The sequence below is a fragment of the Gymnodraco acuticeps genome, unplaced genomic scaffold (genome assembly GCF_902827175.1).
Source record: "Gymnodraco acuticeps unplaced genomic scaffold, fGymAcu1.1, whole genome shotgun sequence".
In the NCBI taxonomy this organism is placed as follows: domain Eukaryota; kingdom Metazoa; phylum Chordata; class Actinopteri; order Perciformes; family Bathydraconidae; genus Gymnodraco; species Gymnodraco acuticeps.
Window position 1 is genome coordinate 28,567 of NW_022990059.1, and position 16,270 is coordinate 44,836.

The window sequence follows — 16,270 nt, forward strand, 5'->3', positions numbered from 1 at the left end:
AACATTTAAAAACTACAAATAAAGCATATACTTTGTTTGCTGAGGAGATACAGTTCTAGTCTATGTTTTATTACAAATAATTGAAAGTGAAGGTTACATTTCAGGACTTAAAAGTGTGTGGACCTGATGGAATATTTTGAGGCCAGGACACATGCAGCTCATGGAGTATGTGACTGATGCTGTGTGTGTAATGGTGTCTGAGGCTATGATTTCATGTATTAGAGATTTATTTGATGCAAAGAGGTGTAACAAGTTATTAAATATAGGAAATCCAATGCAAAGCTACTTATCTGAGCTATACATGCGTTTTAATAAACACAAAATGTACACCAAGTATAAATGACACACAAGAAACAATGTTCAACTTTAAAAGCTTTATTACACTTTGTAAACCTATCTTCCTGAGAAGCCTGCAATGGTATTAAAATAAATTAACACACAATCATCTAAAATAAGGCTTGGCTGCTTGTACTTTTGTTTCCCGTTATACCTTCAGATTTGCTCCAACAAATACAACTGAGGAACACAGCAACAGCTTTGTGGATTGAGTTGCACTAAACTGTTCCCTTTTTTAACTCCAGAGCCTCTATAGTGAAAAGAGATTCAGTTGTGTGTCTTCACTCAGAGTGAACACCGCCTACTGGAGTGGTAACAAAGCCTTTGGCGTCTCATCTCCCGTGTCACATTACACTCGAATGTAAACAAATGACCAGGGCTTGTGTTCCACACAGCTTGATCAGAGGCTTTTGAAATAGTTGGCAGATAAATTGTTGCTTTTACCACTTCAGCTCTCTTGGCTTGAAAGACACTGTTGAGTGTGACACTTTAAGACAGACCACAACAATAATGGCAAGTCTAATGTGTGTGACAATGAATTGCAGTCGAACTCTACAAACATATGTACACTTTGCTAAGATTTTTTGCTACGTTCAGTCATCACGTAGTTCTAAAATAGCTCATCTTCAAAGAAAGGCACGTTAAGAAGCTTCAGTTTGACTAATGCAAACATTGTCATGACTACATAAACACTTTACAACTACAGCAAGCCTCTGTCTACGCACAGCATGTTAAATAGTAGGCCTACTGTATCTATCACATCAACCACAAATAATGTACAACTACAAGAAAACTCATATTTACATACCAGAGTCCAAATATAAACCCTACAGAATCAACAGCAGCCCGATGAACCTGGATAAATGGAAGTGATTCCAGGTTGGGCATGTCTGTCCAACTATCATATCTGCTGAGGTTGATGAGATTAGAGGAAAACAGAGGTTATTGCTCTGTTTTATGTTGTTGTGGGCGGTGCACTTTTAGGCACAGGGGGAAAAAAGATGGAGGTGTGAAGAGATCAAAGACCTGGTTTGGATAATCAAATTTCTTAGGCCCAACTGCTTGTTCTCAGTTGACCGACTAGAATATATTTAGCCTGTAAACATTTCCAAATGATCCTCCTGACATACAGTAAACAGAGACTCAGATATACTCTCTTATGTAAGAGAGCATATATATATATATATATACACAAGGGGCTTTTCCTTTTGGTTTTTAGTCTGTATGTACTTTTCCTAATGCTGCAGGCATTAATTTATGTCTTTTACAGACTTTTGAAACTTGCTTGTGGTATGCGCCACATATTGGCATTATTAAAAATATATAAAGTATGCATGAGTTGTTGTAAAAGACCTGAATGTGGGTAGGCCTATAGTTGCCTAAAATAATAGATTATTTCTTTCAAAGATTAGGATGAGAAGATTAATACCACTCATATGTCTGTAAAGTAAATATTAAGCTACAGCCTGTTAGTGTCCCTTAGTTTAGTTTAGCTTAGCATAAAGACAAAGCCAAGCTAGCTATTCCCTCCTTTTTCCGTTATTTGTGCTAATCTAACCAACTCCGGGCTGCAGCTTGAGATTCACTAACATTGTCATTGTGCTATCAATCAGCTAATCAAACTCATAGCAAGAAAGTGAATAAGCATATTTTGAACTATCCCTGTAATATAACTGCTGTATTTCTTGTAGAAACAATTGGTTTCATACAGTATACAGATACTGTGTGTGTGGGAGAGAAAGAGCACTTGGGCTGCATGATGGATGCTTTCCCAAAACATTCACTGGCCATCCCTCTCTTGGCACCACGCTCTGATTCCACCAATCAGGATTTTCATACCTACGAGATTCCAGACAACCTTCTTCGAGGCTGTGGTCTCACGTAACACAACATTGCTGTGCTTGTGTGTCTTTGCGGCTTCATGTTTGTGTTTCAGCTGCTTTCACCTCAGATTCTCCGCTCTCCCTGGGCTACAGTTTCCCACAGCCAAGGGGTCAGTGTCAAGGCTGTGTGAAAAAGCATTGACACTGCTATGACAGTATGTGGGTTTAACATTTGTAACGGCCATGAGGAAAAACAATTTGACAGATTGTCAGGTCATAAAATCATACTGTTCCCACAGGATATGTGGACTAAATCTTATCTGAATGTGTTGAAAGGAAGCACATGCTACTTTGCTTGTGACTGCAAATACAAAAAGAAAGAGAGCTGGTTTAAGCATCATAGTGGAAAGGATTTTTTTAACATAATCTAATTACTGCCTGGGTCCCTGGATTGACAGAGGTTGTCATTTGATCTGAAGGCTGTACAGTCTTTTGGGGCAGGGAGGGCAGAGGTCATATTTAGATGACCTCCCTGCTGTTGCGGATGGCACAACAGAGCACCATACTGAAGATCATCCCAATAATCTGTTAAAAGGAAACAGAATTTTAATAAAATCATTCTCTCCCACAATGTGTATGTCTGTGTGTGTGCTTCTTCTCAGATCATGACTCACCATGACTCCAGCGATGCCGATGCCCACATATCCAATGATGTAGAGTTTAGTGTTGAAAAACTCCTCAATGCCTGTGTCACAGCCCTGCACACCGAAGATAGAGTCAAGTTATTGAACCAGATTGATTATTGCGGCACCGTGTCTCATTCATTAGACAACAAAGCGAGATAATGACATTTCCATCTTGCGTCTGGTGGTACTTACTTTAGTGTCTTTTGGAGGATCAGGGCAAGGGTATTCTGTGGTTCCACAACAGTTCAGCTAAAATTGCGAAGAAAATCAAAATATGATGGGTTTAGGCATAAGCAAATATCTTTAAACATCTTTAATTATGCACTTTTTCTACTTGTTGTCACCCTAGAATTAGATTTTCTACTTACCACTTTCTGGTATGAGATGATCAATGTGCCGTTATTGTTTTCATTGTAGTTGGTTGTGTAGTAGGTCTGAACATCTTTGATTATCTGTGTCAGAGAGGACAAGTAAATAAACCATTAGGATTCATCAAACTCCAGGCATGACTCAAGCTCTGAAATGTGAAATGCTTCATACCTTGTCTTTGTTCAGGAATCCAAACACGCCTGCTGCCAACTCAGCGCAGAAGATGATCAACAGACAGGCAAAGAACTAAACAAAAGCATTAAAAACAGAAAAGATATTGATTATTGGTTAAATATATATCAGGTTAAGAGTTATTAAAGGTTCCAACTATCTGTCTAAAATAAAAGCATTTCAGTTCTTATTCTGCTGTTGTAGGTTAAATGCATTGTACTCACTGAACCCAGCAGGCATTGCGATTCCCGAACAGCTCCACAGCAGCCAAAGAAACCAACCAACATCACCAGAATGCCAGCGCCGATCAGGATATACACACCTGAAGGAACAGGAAAAAGAGATGCAATGGTAAACAGTAAGGCAATGATAATAAAGCCGTTAGTCATGAGGCAAACAACCTTTGTAATCACTTTTGATGATGATATTATGATTTCTATCTTATCTATCTATCTATCTATCTATCTATCTATCTATCTATCTATCTATCTATCTATCTATCTATCTTATCTATCTATCTATCTATCTATCTATCTATCTATCTATCTATCTATCTATCTATCTATCTATCTATCTATCTATCTATCTATCTATCTATCTATCTATCTATCTTATCTATCTATCTATCTATCTATCTATCTACATCTCTATTAATATGCTCAGCTTTTCCCAGCTAGTGCTTCTGACTATTGTAAATTACAGAAGCACCAGCAGAGGGCAGCATACAGCTAGAAATGTAAATGAAAACAGTCACAATCTGGACTGCAAGTACAAAAGCTCAGACAGTGGAATGTTATATTTCAGACTGCACTCTTCCTGTGTTTGGTGCTTAGATCTTTTTTCTAGGAGTGGAGACACTTATTGTTCCTCTTCATTGTGCCCTAATGTTAGATTATTTGTTGTTGTTGTTGTTAAGAGTCTGTTTTAGGGGGAGCTCCTTTGATGCCCTGATGTCACATTAAACCTCTCATTAGGAAAGGTACATCATTATGGAGCTAATTTCCTCCATATATCATGGGTAGGTCTGGAGGGAGGAAATTCAACAACAATTGGGAACACCACTCATACAGGTAGGGTTGGTTGCCAGGCGACAGCTCAGCAGAAATTGGGCAAGATAGTTAGAGTCGGCTCCCAGGTGACACAGGCTCAGGTGGGAACAAGAGAGGAAGACGGTTCATAGGATCCCAATGGGTCAACAAAGAGATTTGATGTGCTATAATAATTCAGTTGGGTGTGTTGTTTTCTTGTTGTTAGAAAGGAGAGTTTAGTTACTTCGTGTGAAGCGATCATTCTTATCAGCTTTTAACTCATCACAGCTGGGAGCAAGAGATGCTGCTGAACTCACATACTTGGCTTTTATATTGGTTTTCATTTATCTCTGAGTCTGTAGTCATATTTTCAGAGTATGTCATTTCAAAGCTCAGAAAAGTTTGATGTGGGATTGACGCTATGGAAACTAGGCATAGCAACAGTTGAGCGCTCTCACTGTCAAAGCCATGTGTTGCACTCTCCGAGGACCTGACAGAAGCCACCCATCCTGTGTCAAACCACAAGGATATCTGAGCCTTATTTCTTACTAAACTCACACACAGAGAAGTAATAGAATAACTTTAACTACAGGCTTCTGTTGTAAAAAAAACCCCCTCTCTAAACGTATATTCTATTACACAACGCTATCAGTCCCTAACAGGCTTCAAAGAAGAAAATAAATCGGGAGTAGAGTAGTTTAGACTGAAGATCGTTAAAATAACTGAATGTATTTTAGGTTTAACACAGGATGCTGTGATCAGAGAGTGGAGAAGGGTAGTCAGCTTAACACATTTCTTTCCCAGTCTTTTATTTTGACATCCCATCTTGTTTTTCCTGCAGATCTTTGCCATGGAGCCCCATCTGTTTCTATGACTGCCCTCTTCCATATGCCTTTTTAACTGTCCCAACACTCACTGTCTCCTCCTCCATCTCTTTCCATCTGGGCAGGGTGACTGATTGAAAGGTGGTTAGCAGCCCTGTGGTTTCCCTCATGCATGTATGCTCTATGGCAGTCATTTCCTGTTATTCACACTCATCAGCTAAAAATAAACTTCAAAAGCATTAGAGCATGTTGTATTTGGATATTGAACCACAAATGGAACACTTTGTAGAACACCAATCAAATAGTGACACTCACACTATTTTGCAATCTCACAAAGACTTGTGTACAAGCAAGTCTGTGGTAGGAACACTAGCTCTGACATAGAGACATACTTTTATTTACAGCCAAAACTATATGCACTGAAATATGTCAATACAAACACATTTTCAGACAGAGAATAAGATAAGTGCATGACATTTTGCTATGTGTCTACTCTAGCATATTAAAAACATGTATTATTTTAAATATTTGAGAAGATACAATGGTATCAAAAGGCAATGTTTTTAATGCCGCAAATATAAGTAAAGATTGTCTCAAAATGTAAGTGAAACTGACATTTCCAATATCCATTTAGACTCGTTTCTGCGCAATGTAACAGAATATATTCACAAACATAAGCATTCCTTTCAGCAAATGTCATAAATCAATGGCCTTGTGTTGAATGTGTACAGCGTATTGTTTCACACCTACACCGTGTGTACATTAAGATAACCTCGGATGCGCTGTGGTACTCACCAATGAAGAAAGTGTCTGGAGCTTTATCACCATTTAGAAGAGAAATAGTTTCTGGGTCAAAACGTAGCCATAGTCCCACTGCCAGAACGAAGGATCCCATCAACTGCAGGAAGAGAGGGGAGAAACACTTAGAATAAGATTTTGCAACAAATGAGTTATTATTTCCGGAGAAAAAAACCCCATAGAAAAGCAGAGTTCTGTGCTTCTGAGACTCGGCTTTCACCCTCTAATAAATACCAACTGTAGATGTAGTAATCATTCAAATGCCTTGGAAAAGACAACTCTTATTACAGTTAGTATCTAATAAGTAGAACATCTTTTTTTTGTTCTTTCAAAATGAACCTGTGTGCCTTATCATTTAAATCCTGGCTTGAGATCTGACGTCATTGCTGTAAATTGGTTTCAGCATTCACTGATAAAGCAACTATCTTCTCATTACTATCACAACAGTAGAAGTGCATGATCTTCTGGCGTTCAGAGGGGTTGCACTTTTGCTCTGGCCTTCATGTAATTTTCCATATGAACAAAGCTATGGTGCTGTGGAGTTTCCTACCCTCCACCCTTTTCCCAGAAGTATATTGTGTATCTCAATAAGAGCATGTTAGGATACTTATTTAATGTTTCTAATATTTGTTCATCGTGGGTGGATCCTTTAAGAGCTCTAAACCAGTACAATTAATGAAAATGTAAGTTATGTAACGCTCTACTTTGAAACACCCATTAGCGATTTCTGGTGTCCCACAGGAAGATAATGATCGTTGTCTGCGGGCAGCAGTGTGGCACCTTGAGCTTGAGCAGGCTCTCCTGTTTGTTTGGAAATGTGTTTCCATGTTGCTCATACTTTCCTTCATCTAAACCACCATCAGCATACATCGAACCAAATCATATTCCCTCCCTCTTGCTAAGAGCAAACTCACTGCAGCAAACAACTTCTATTCTCTCAGTCCACGGAGAAACTGGAAGAAAATGTGTTGTTTTCTGAGATCTGAGATGCTCTCAAGGGCAGAGTCAGTGGTGAGTGCTCCACTGACAGATCAATACTGAGAGGTTTTAAAGATCACAGAGGAATATCCAAACTCAAAACCTTTCCACAAAACAGTGTCTATTTGAGTGTATGTGTGTGTGGGGGTGTGTGCACGCCTTGTGTGCGCGCACAGAGAAATAAAAATGATTTGTCTAAATGGAGAGTATTTAGGAGTGCCTGTCACATGGTCTCTCGCTGTCCTAGATCTCAGAGTTTAGGTGGACCGCTGTTCTGTTGTTTTTGTTTCTACGTCCTGAGGCTCTGTTAAGTGAATTTATTTCGAAAAACAAACACTGTTGTCAAGTTGGGAAAATAACAAACTGTTCCAAGTCTGTATTTTAATTTGACTTTGTAACCTCTTGTTTGCCAAATCCCCTGTGCCTTTTTCTGGTATTGATATTTCTCTCATTTCCCTTCTTCCATTTTTGATGCCCTCATCTCCACTGACTACTCCTCCTCCACTACAGGTTATATTTTATGTTGTTGGTCTGAAGTGAGGCCAGTAGCTCGGTAGTAAAGCATCTGAATTAGACAGGAGATGGGAAGCCTGATTCCTACAAAAACGAGGATTTTGTGTCATGCGTGATGTATGGGACAGCTGAGCTCTCAGGGTTTCAGGATTATCAGGTCCAAAGTGATAAAGCACGGTGAAGTGAAGGCTGCAGATATGCAGATCCACTGAACCAGGCTGGATAAGTGTGGAGAAAGATTGGATCTATTTAATGCTGGTATTTGTACCTTGTAAAACTGCTGCCCACTGGATCATGTTGATATGCACACAATGCTAAGCGCCAGTGTTGTCCCAAGTAGTGGTGTCGATTGGTATTCGTATCGATGATAATATAATTTTTTTGGATTCTATTATGTTAATATAAAACATATGATAATATTGTAAAACTTCTAAGTGGCTTTATAATAGGTTCCTTATCTTTCTTATTGTACGCTTTTGTACAATTATGTTTTAAATCAGTGTCATTCCTTTGCCAAAAAAGAGACAAGACGCACAATAAAAAAGTTAACTGATTTGAATGAGATTTTATATAAATATAAAGATAATATTGTTATTGTTGATTGATGTTGTTAGTGATGAAAGAGGAGCAGGTGGTTCAGCGCTCAACCAAACCTAATTTATATTATGGTTTAATTTGAAAGCCTTTTCAAAATCAGATGCATAGATGGATACCACACAAACAGCTCTCCTTTTAGAGCAGGGGGGCCACATCCAACGCTGCAGGCAGTAGCTGACATGCTAAGTACGTTCTCAACTCTGGCACTCATGACTATCCCAATGGTCCCATTAACCCCCTGAATAAACCACCCAATCCCCCCCACACACACCACGACCACCACTTTGTCTGCCATCATTACCTTGTCTATCACCGTACACACCCCTCCCAACCTCCCAGAAACGAACACCCCGCCCCCTCACTTGTGTCCCATGTATCCCCCTCTTACCCCACCTCATCTCGCACCCCTCCCTCCCAACCTCACCCAAAGGACAAAGACCCTCTGTCTCCCGTGACTATACGTTTTGGCGCACAATAGGAGGGAGACAAACAGACATACTGAAAAAAAGAGAAAGAAGGATGGAAAGGAAAGAGAGAATAAGTTGTTAGAGAACCCATCATCCCTTTTCTTTTCCAGACAGAAGCATCTTATTCAGAAACAAAGTTGAAGACCCAACATGTGTCTTATATTAATTTTGTAGAGCCTTATTATGTCTGAATTGGCAGTGAGTATAGTAAGATACGTCCTCTTTCTTTCCTTACAGCTTTTGGGTCTTTTGTATGTCTGGATTCTTCTATTCAAGGATATAAATCCCTCTCACAAACATTTATTAAGGTTTTTACAGGAACAAGGCGTACTTTTTGAAGTTAAATTGTGTTTTTGTGAGGGGAATTTCCACGAAAATAAGGGCAGAGCTGACACAGGGCTGTGGTCTTGGTCAGAGACAGTCTGTGGCATCACACATTTTGTAGGATAGATTTTATTTTTGGTTTAAAAAAGTAGTCATAAATTAAAGAAAAAGCAGTATATGAAAGCAAAACATCTGTGAAACACTACTTTAAAAGAACCAGTAATTGGTTAGTTTGTCAGAAAATCTTCTCGTCTTCTTCCTAGCATATGTTTGGAAAAACAGATGCAAGACCACATTTAAAATTGATGGGCAGAAGGAAAGTGTAAATAGGAGGGAGATAATTATGGGTGGAGTAAATCCTATTGTATTCTGCCCAAGGGGCAAGGGAGGGGGAGTGGGGTGGCATACTGTACACCAACGTCACAAAACAGACAGAAATGTGTTTGTAGGACAGAATATTGTAATAATATTTGACATTAATATTGAAATTATAGTTGAGCCTGTTCAACATAAATATTTCTCTTAACTGTCTATCTTTTTGTCAAACATACTAACCTTCATTTATTGCATATTTTTTCTTAAGTTTAGCAGATTCATCTTAGCTGCCATACTTTGGCATTATGCTCACAACAAAGAACAGCAGTGGGGTTAAATGTTTGCCTTTTTACAGAACTAAATGCACATTTTAGATATTGTAATATTATTTGAATAGTGGATGTTGGGGAATAATTTGCTTAGCTATTCAACCTTTGACACAGTTCAGCATTTTCTCCTTTCACTGTCTCCTTTCCCATGGCTAAGTCTACGGCCTTGGGTATTGCTGCTATCTCTCTCAAGGAGGGGCAGCTTGGGTATTGTTGTTGCCAGCTTATACAAGCTGACATGATAGTTTATTGTTCAGGGACATCTAGAAGCCCTTATTTTCTGGAACGTAGGTTCCCTGCCGCACATTCTTTTCTATGGACGACAGCTCTAGTTAGATTCAGGGTCCATATTTGTTTAATCTCGCTGATGAAAAATGTTGATTATTACACTCTGAGTCCGAACTAGTTAAAACCTCGAACTACAGTTATTCAAAATTGATTTGGCATCTCTACCCTGTGTCAACTCGTGGCCCACGACATGTCTTGTGAATTCTCCGGCCGAAGCTCCAAATAAACCGTCATTGTTTGCCATCAAAGTTCCAGCTCTCCTCGTGTCTCTCTGAGTCCTGTTTCCAATTGCTTCAGAAGTTTCCCCCGCAGTGGACACAACTGAAGAGTCTAATAGAAACACTCTATTGAAATTAGCACATGTTTTTCAGCTTCAGAAAGGCATTGTTTTCTATTAGACATGTAACTATGAAACTGACGTTTTTGTCAGTAACTGACATAATAAATTATTCAGCCAACACCAGATGACAAGGAAGAACACTGGAGGAACATTGTGGGAAATACACTTCTTGTTGCCCCACAATGTTTACCTCACAGGCTTAATCTTTGACTAAATAGGGCAGTCAGTGTGCCAAAGCACACAAACACAGGCCAGACATGCCAGCAAGGTATTGATAGTGTAATATATACAAGAGCTTGGCCTGCATTACGTTAATGACAGTTGTATTGGTGCCCTGCAGGAATTTCACTACATCATGTTGCTGTGACACCGAGTCAGAGAAGTCTATAAACACAGGGCCACTTTGTCCGTATTGATTGATGACCATGTTTAGGCTGTCAAATGAGGATAGTTGTATGAAGCACATCATCATTCAAGTAAAAACAACTGTTTATAGTGTGTGAGTGTCAGCATATCTCACGACTCCCTTCTGGTGACACTATTTGGTGTCCAACAGAAGAGCCTCTGACCTGTCACTGCTCTACTGTCCACTCATTGGGGGGATTTGAAGGGAAACATATCTGCCCCTCCTCCACAAAAACTCTTCTCATCATGTCTCACTCCAACATCAACAGAGGGGGCCATAGCCCAGGGAGGGATTGGGATGCTGTGATTATAAAGGCATGGTGATTACTGTTCATTCTTAGTGGTAATTTGTATGCAGCAAGCACCAAAAAGCATTCACATAGGTATTTCTGTGATCCTCTGTGATGTGTAACACACACACACACACACACACACACACACACACACACACACACACACACACACACACACACACACACACACACACACACACACACACACACACACACACACACACACACACACACACACACACACACACACACACACACACACACAGACAGAACATATCAACAGTATAAGCAGCTATCCTCATACTGATCTGATGTTCTATCTTTATCTGGGTCAGCTGTCCCTCTATTGCCATGTGAGCGCGCACACGCACATGAATATCCCTTTCAATCTCCCAATGACCCTTTTCTCTCCCATCACATTTGCTGTCTGCATTTTTCTTGAACATGTCTGTCACAAATCCTCTTTCCCCACTTGTCTGACATCTCTCTCATCTTCACCCCTCAGTGACAGGTTGTCTCTGCACGTGTCCACACTCAGACGTATTATTATTATTATTAAAAGGAGATTTCAGCCACACCCATCCTGAATAGCAATAGGATAGCACAGCTTAATGATGGGGCCGCTGCGTTCAGGGCTTCATCAGGCTCTGTTGCTTAGGCAGGCAGGAGCAGCAGACTGAAGTTATGCTATTGTCCTGCTGTCACAATTGATCCATTCACGCTGCACTCAGCGCCTGATCCACTCCACAGATGCTTGTTGGAAAATCTCTCCTTCACACACACAAAGGAGCGTACCCTCTGAGGAGTGAGAACAGTGGAACACATATCCCAAAGCGCACTTTTACACACACACACACACACACACACACACACACACACACACACACACACACACACACACACACACACACACACACACACACGCACACACCATGTATTCATCACTTCAGGGGACATTACATTGACCATGCATTTCATGGAGACTTATCCTAACCTTAACCATAACCAACACATGCCTAACCCTAACCCTTACCCTTAAGCTTACCCTTACACTAACCCTAACCCTAACCAAGTCTTCACCCTAAAATTAATGATTCCCCTCAAGGGGACCTCCATTTTGTCCCCATAAGGGAGGCGAGTCCTGTACACGTGACTGTGTAAACAAATGTAGGTCCCCACAAGTATAGTAATGCTAGGCCACACACACACACACACACACACACACACACACACACACACACACACACACACACACACACACACACACACACACACACACACACCCCTTCACCTTTCACATCCACCTGACTTTGTGTGTCTTGAGTAAAGAGTTACTCTCTTGTGCTTTCCTCTCAGTGCCCAAGGGCCCCTTTTCTTTATTTAAAAGGAGAAGTGTGGGATCTCGTGCCCAAGGAGGTGATTGTAACTCAGTGTCTCAATCAGCCCTGCAGCTCTGCTTGTTAATGGAGCTTCGTGACGCAGGGAAACAACTGCTGAGTTTGTTTTCCATGCTGTCTCTCAATCTCTCTCCAACTCTCTGTCTTTTCATTCAGTCTTGCTTTCAAAAACACGCTTACCCGGGAAAAGGGGGGCGGATTTTTCCTTCTGTGGAAAATCTGATTTGTGCCCAGTGAGCCAAAACTAAAAAGCTCCGAGTGTCACCCTTTCCACGCCACGCAGAGTAAACCCACGCCGGACTGAAACTAGGCTTAAGCACACATGATGAATACGAGAACTGAAAACAATTGAGCATTGTTTGTTAAAATAACACATGGGTGGTCAGCGGTGTAGAGTGAGTAGGCCTATCAATGGTGCACTTGCTCCATTTACGCGCATCCCATCGTAATCGCCGAACATGCACTTACCCAGAATATAAAGTTGAACACGAACAAAAGGTATTTCCCACATCTCATCTCATCCACCTTCGACATTTTGGCTCGATGAGTTTATCCTTTATTCCCGCTAAAATGCTCTGATGGTTGTATTGGCTCCTTGCACTGAGACAATAATAACGGTCCACTCGGTCACAACACAAGTGCATCAAGAAGCGCCGTCACGTTATTCTCTCGAACACACACACAACACAGGATCCGCTTAGACTCTTTCCAGACCGCCCCTTTCAACAATGCAGAGGGGGGGCTGAAGTGGGGACCGAGACTGCACGATGAGAGCTTGCTTATTATTGACCTATAAGCTGATATAAACACTTGTGTTCAGTATGCAATTGAATAACAGGTAAATGGTAACATCTTGCCAGGAAAAAATAAGGACAGACTTTTGTGTTTAAAACTTAATAAATACCATAGTTAAGTTCTGTTTCAATGCTGATTGTTATTGTTTGTGTTATAGGACAACACCATGTATGTGCATGCTATGTGCTTATCTCTTTGAAGAACTATAACAAATATGTCACACGCACACGCGCGCGCACACACACACACACACACACACACACACACACACACACACACACACACACACACACACACACACACACACACACACACACACACACACAGCAACGATAAATAAGTAGTTACATTGGAAGTGACCAAGTTATGATGTAACCCCTTAACAGGGACTGTGCCGGAAGCAACTGTAGTGGTTCAACTTTCCACATCAGCATTGACAGTAACCTTGAGATATTTTCCCTATAGATATAACATATTTGTCGGCTATGATACAATTCCTATAAAGTTATAGTATCTAATAGTTTTACTGCATTATATTGTGGGATTTTCATCTTATGTCTATCATGAGACCACAACTCATTACCAAATAGTTTGTCATGCACACATTACAGTAATATGGAAACTAGCCTATTTGAAGACAGCCTAACTACAAAGTCAAACCTCATACACAAAGCAAATAGCTCACTATAAAGACAGAAACTAAACAATGGAAAGCCCAGCCTCTCTGAAGGCATTAATATGTTTGTTTTGTAATCACATTATTGAACAACAGGATTTCCTTTTTCAAGATAAACCATGACAGTGACAGGTTGAGGAATTTCCCAAACAGATGTCAGTTCAGTAATATAAGCATTGAGTGGAAAATAGTAGGAGTGTCAAAACATTTAAAAAGGAAGTTGCCTCATCATTTATCACTAAATGCAATTGTTCTTGAAGGATGAACTGGAAGCTAGAATATAGTTTTCACTTTTTTGTTTTACTCCCTAAGGCACTTAACCTAGCCCTGGAGTGATCAGTTTCACACCCTATCCTTTCCTTTCAACTTCATCTTAAACCTTTTTTTGAACCTTAAAAAGATGCAATGAAAATATTAGGAGTTGTTGAAGAAAACTGAGGGTAGTTATTTTTAAATGTATGGCAATTTAGTCAAAGTAAAAATGCAAACAACATGTATTTAACTCGGCCTTAATGGCTGAAACACTACTGTGTCTAAATAGCCATGAGTTATGAAAGTTCTCATTCATAACACTCCGTTCGATGTCTCACTATGGGATGCGCCTCATCGTGGAGCAAACAGAAGCATCAATCTCATTACGCCAATCCTGATTGGCTGGTGATCTTGACGTCAGCGTCAGGGAATTCACCCCCTATAAGTAGCTTGCGCCACGACGCATGCGTCATTCAAACACCTCTTCTCGCTTCAGAGCACATCTCTATAGTAGCCGGACAAGCTTAACAGTCCACAGACTGAACCCAAATATAACCATTTCGGTCGACGGGCGCTCGCCGGCTACTCCTTCTGTTTCGCAAGAAGACGGTAATACTAACGCCAGTTAGTATTAAAATCGACCTCGCCGTTTCTTTCCCCGGAAAGTAAGGTAAGGTTTTGATTTTTCTCAAGCTAGCTACGCACCTGTTGCTAGCTAGCTTCCCCTTACTACCGACACCACGGTAGCGAGGACGCTTTTCTTTTTCTCTCTCACGGAGGAGAAAAGTATTAGAAGTATATTGACACACCAGTCAATAGTCTTTGAGAACAAAGGACCCACACCGTCCCTTTTTCTCCGGATTAAGGACGGGTTGGTAACACTTTTTCTCTCAACGACGTACCTGTTACGAGCGGGTCCTCTTCACGCCACGAGGCGAACAAGATGGACGCCTCTCCCCCTCACACCAGAGGAGTCAGGGACTCGGAGGCTCGGTCATGCGGCTGCGGGTTGAAGATAGCAGGCACAGACTCACACCAGGTCTGCTCGTCCTGCCTCGGGCTGGAACACGCCCAGGAGGCTATCGACAACCCCGGCTCGTGCGGGCATTGTGCCCGTTTCACCCGAAAGAGCATCCACCGACGGCTAGCACACCAAGCTAGCTTGTTGGAACAGGACTCCCTCATGTCCACTGATTCGCCGTTTGGCAATCAAGACACGGGGGCGTCCGCCGCAGAAACTGAGCCCCTCACTGTGTCGGTCTGGGGCTCACTAACAGCGGCAGCTGCGGAACCGGGATCCCACGCCGTGTCAGGCCGGGACCCGGTGGGGGCAAGAGATGCGGGAACGGAGCCCCAGGCCTCACCAGGCGGGAGCTCCCGGCGAGACCTCACCATGGTCTCGCCCGCAGAGGCTCGGCCTGCTCTGCATACCGCCGATGGAAATGCTGGTGGCAGCCCACCTCCTACAGAGGATGGGCCCGTCACCAAGCAGGAACCCCACGCTGCCAGTGAAGGTGGACCGTTTCCAGTCGACCATGACTGAACGGTCCTACAGAGCCGCAGCGTTGTCCGCCAGGCAGGGGCGGACTGGGACTACAATTCAGCCCTGGAAACTGACCCAGTCCGGCCACATGAAATGTCAAATGTTAGAAATCCACTGTTTATTATTTAAGGTTTTACGTCTGATTCGCTCCTTTTTTCCTCTCTGTACACAGCTCCAGTTTGGGCATTGGCCTGTCATCAGATTTCATTTTTAGTTGCTGCTGTAGCGGAAGTTTAGTACAATTATGTTTGATGAAATACTCCAAATCTCCACCCTCCATAATTGCACTTGCTTCAGTTGCTTGCTACTGTTTAAGGGCAGTGATGACAGTTACAGTACGAACTGAAGTTGATGCAATTTAATTGGATTGTGAGGCATGACGTGAGCCTCATCTGATTGGTCAATCTCTCCAATTTTTTTCACCAAGGGAAGCTAATTTCAGCTAGCCTCCTCTCGCAACAGAGAGTGCAATCTACGGTTTCACCATAACATCTAGAGGGGCGCTGTTTCACTCTTTGTAAAATACTCAATGAGAATGGGGGAGAGACGGGCCGGCTGCAACACACTGTGTGTTGCAGCAGAGACAACTCTGTTTTCATTTGCTCAGTTGTATGATGCAAATTTTGAGGACTTGGGGCATGAGCTATATCAGTTCAGCAGAATTTTAGATAGGAAAATAAAGACTGGGATGCAGAGACCTGATAGTACAGTGGAGCTTGTTCA

At 41.6% G+C, this 16,270-nt stretch overlaps 1 protein-coding gene across 1 annotated transcript; it reads right to left on the reverse strand.

Annotated features, from left to right (window-relative positions):
• Positions 1–359: 359 nt before the first annotated feature.
• LOC117545994 (tetraspanin-2-like) lies at positions 360–12,985 on the reverse strand. The gene is made up of 8 exons (XM_034216051.1): positions 12,750–12,985; positions 6,033–6,135; positions 3,610–3,707; positions 3,386–3,460; positions 3,214–3,297; positions 3,038–3,094; positions 2,834–2,917; positions 360–2,744 (listed from the first exon to the last, which is right to left on the reverse strand). Exons 1-8 carry the CDS (start codon positions 12,813–12,815, stop codon positions 2,679–2,681), a joined length of 633 nt encoding a protein of 210 aa, XP_034071942.1. The 5' UTR covers positions 12,816–12,985; the 3' UTR covers positions 360–2,678.
• Between the last annotated feature and the right edge of the window lie 3,285 nt (positions 12,986–16,270).

Bases quoted from the DNA above. Each gene is read 5' to 3' on its own strand.
- LOC117545994 (XM_034216051.1), bottom strand. From the start codon at position 12,815: ATGTCGAAGGTGGATGAGATGAGATGTGGGAAATACCTTTTGTTCGTG. The intron at 6,136-12,749 runs GTAAGTGCATGT...CTCTTCCTGCAG, and splicing joins TGTTCAACTTTATATTCTGG to TTGATGGGATCCTTCGTTCT. The intron at 3,708-6,032 runs GTGAGTACCACA...CTGTTCCTTCAG, and splicing joins TCCAGACACTTTCTTCATTG to GTGTGTATATCCTGATCGGC.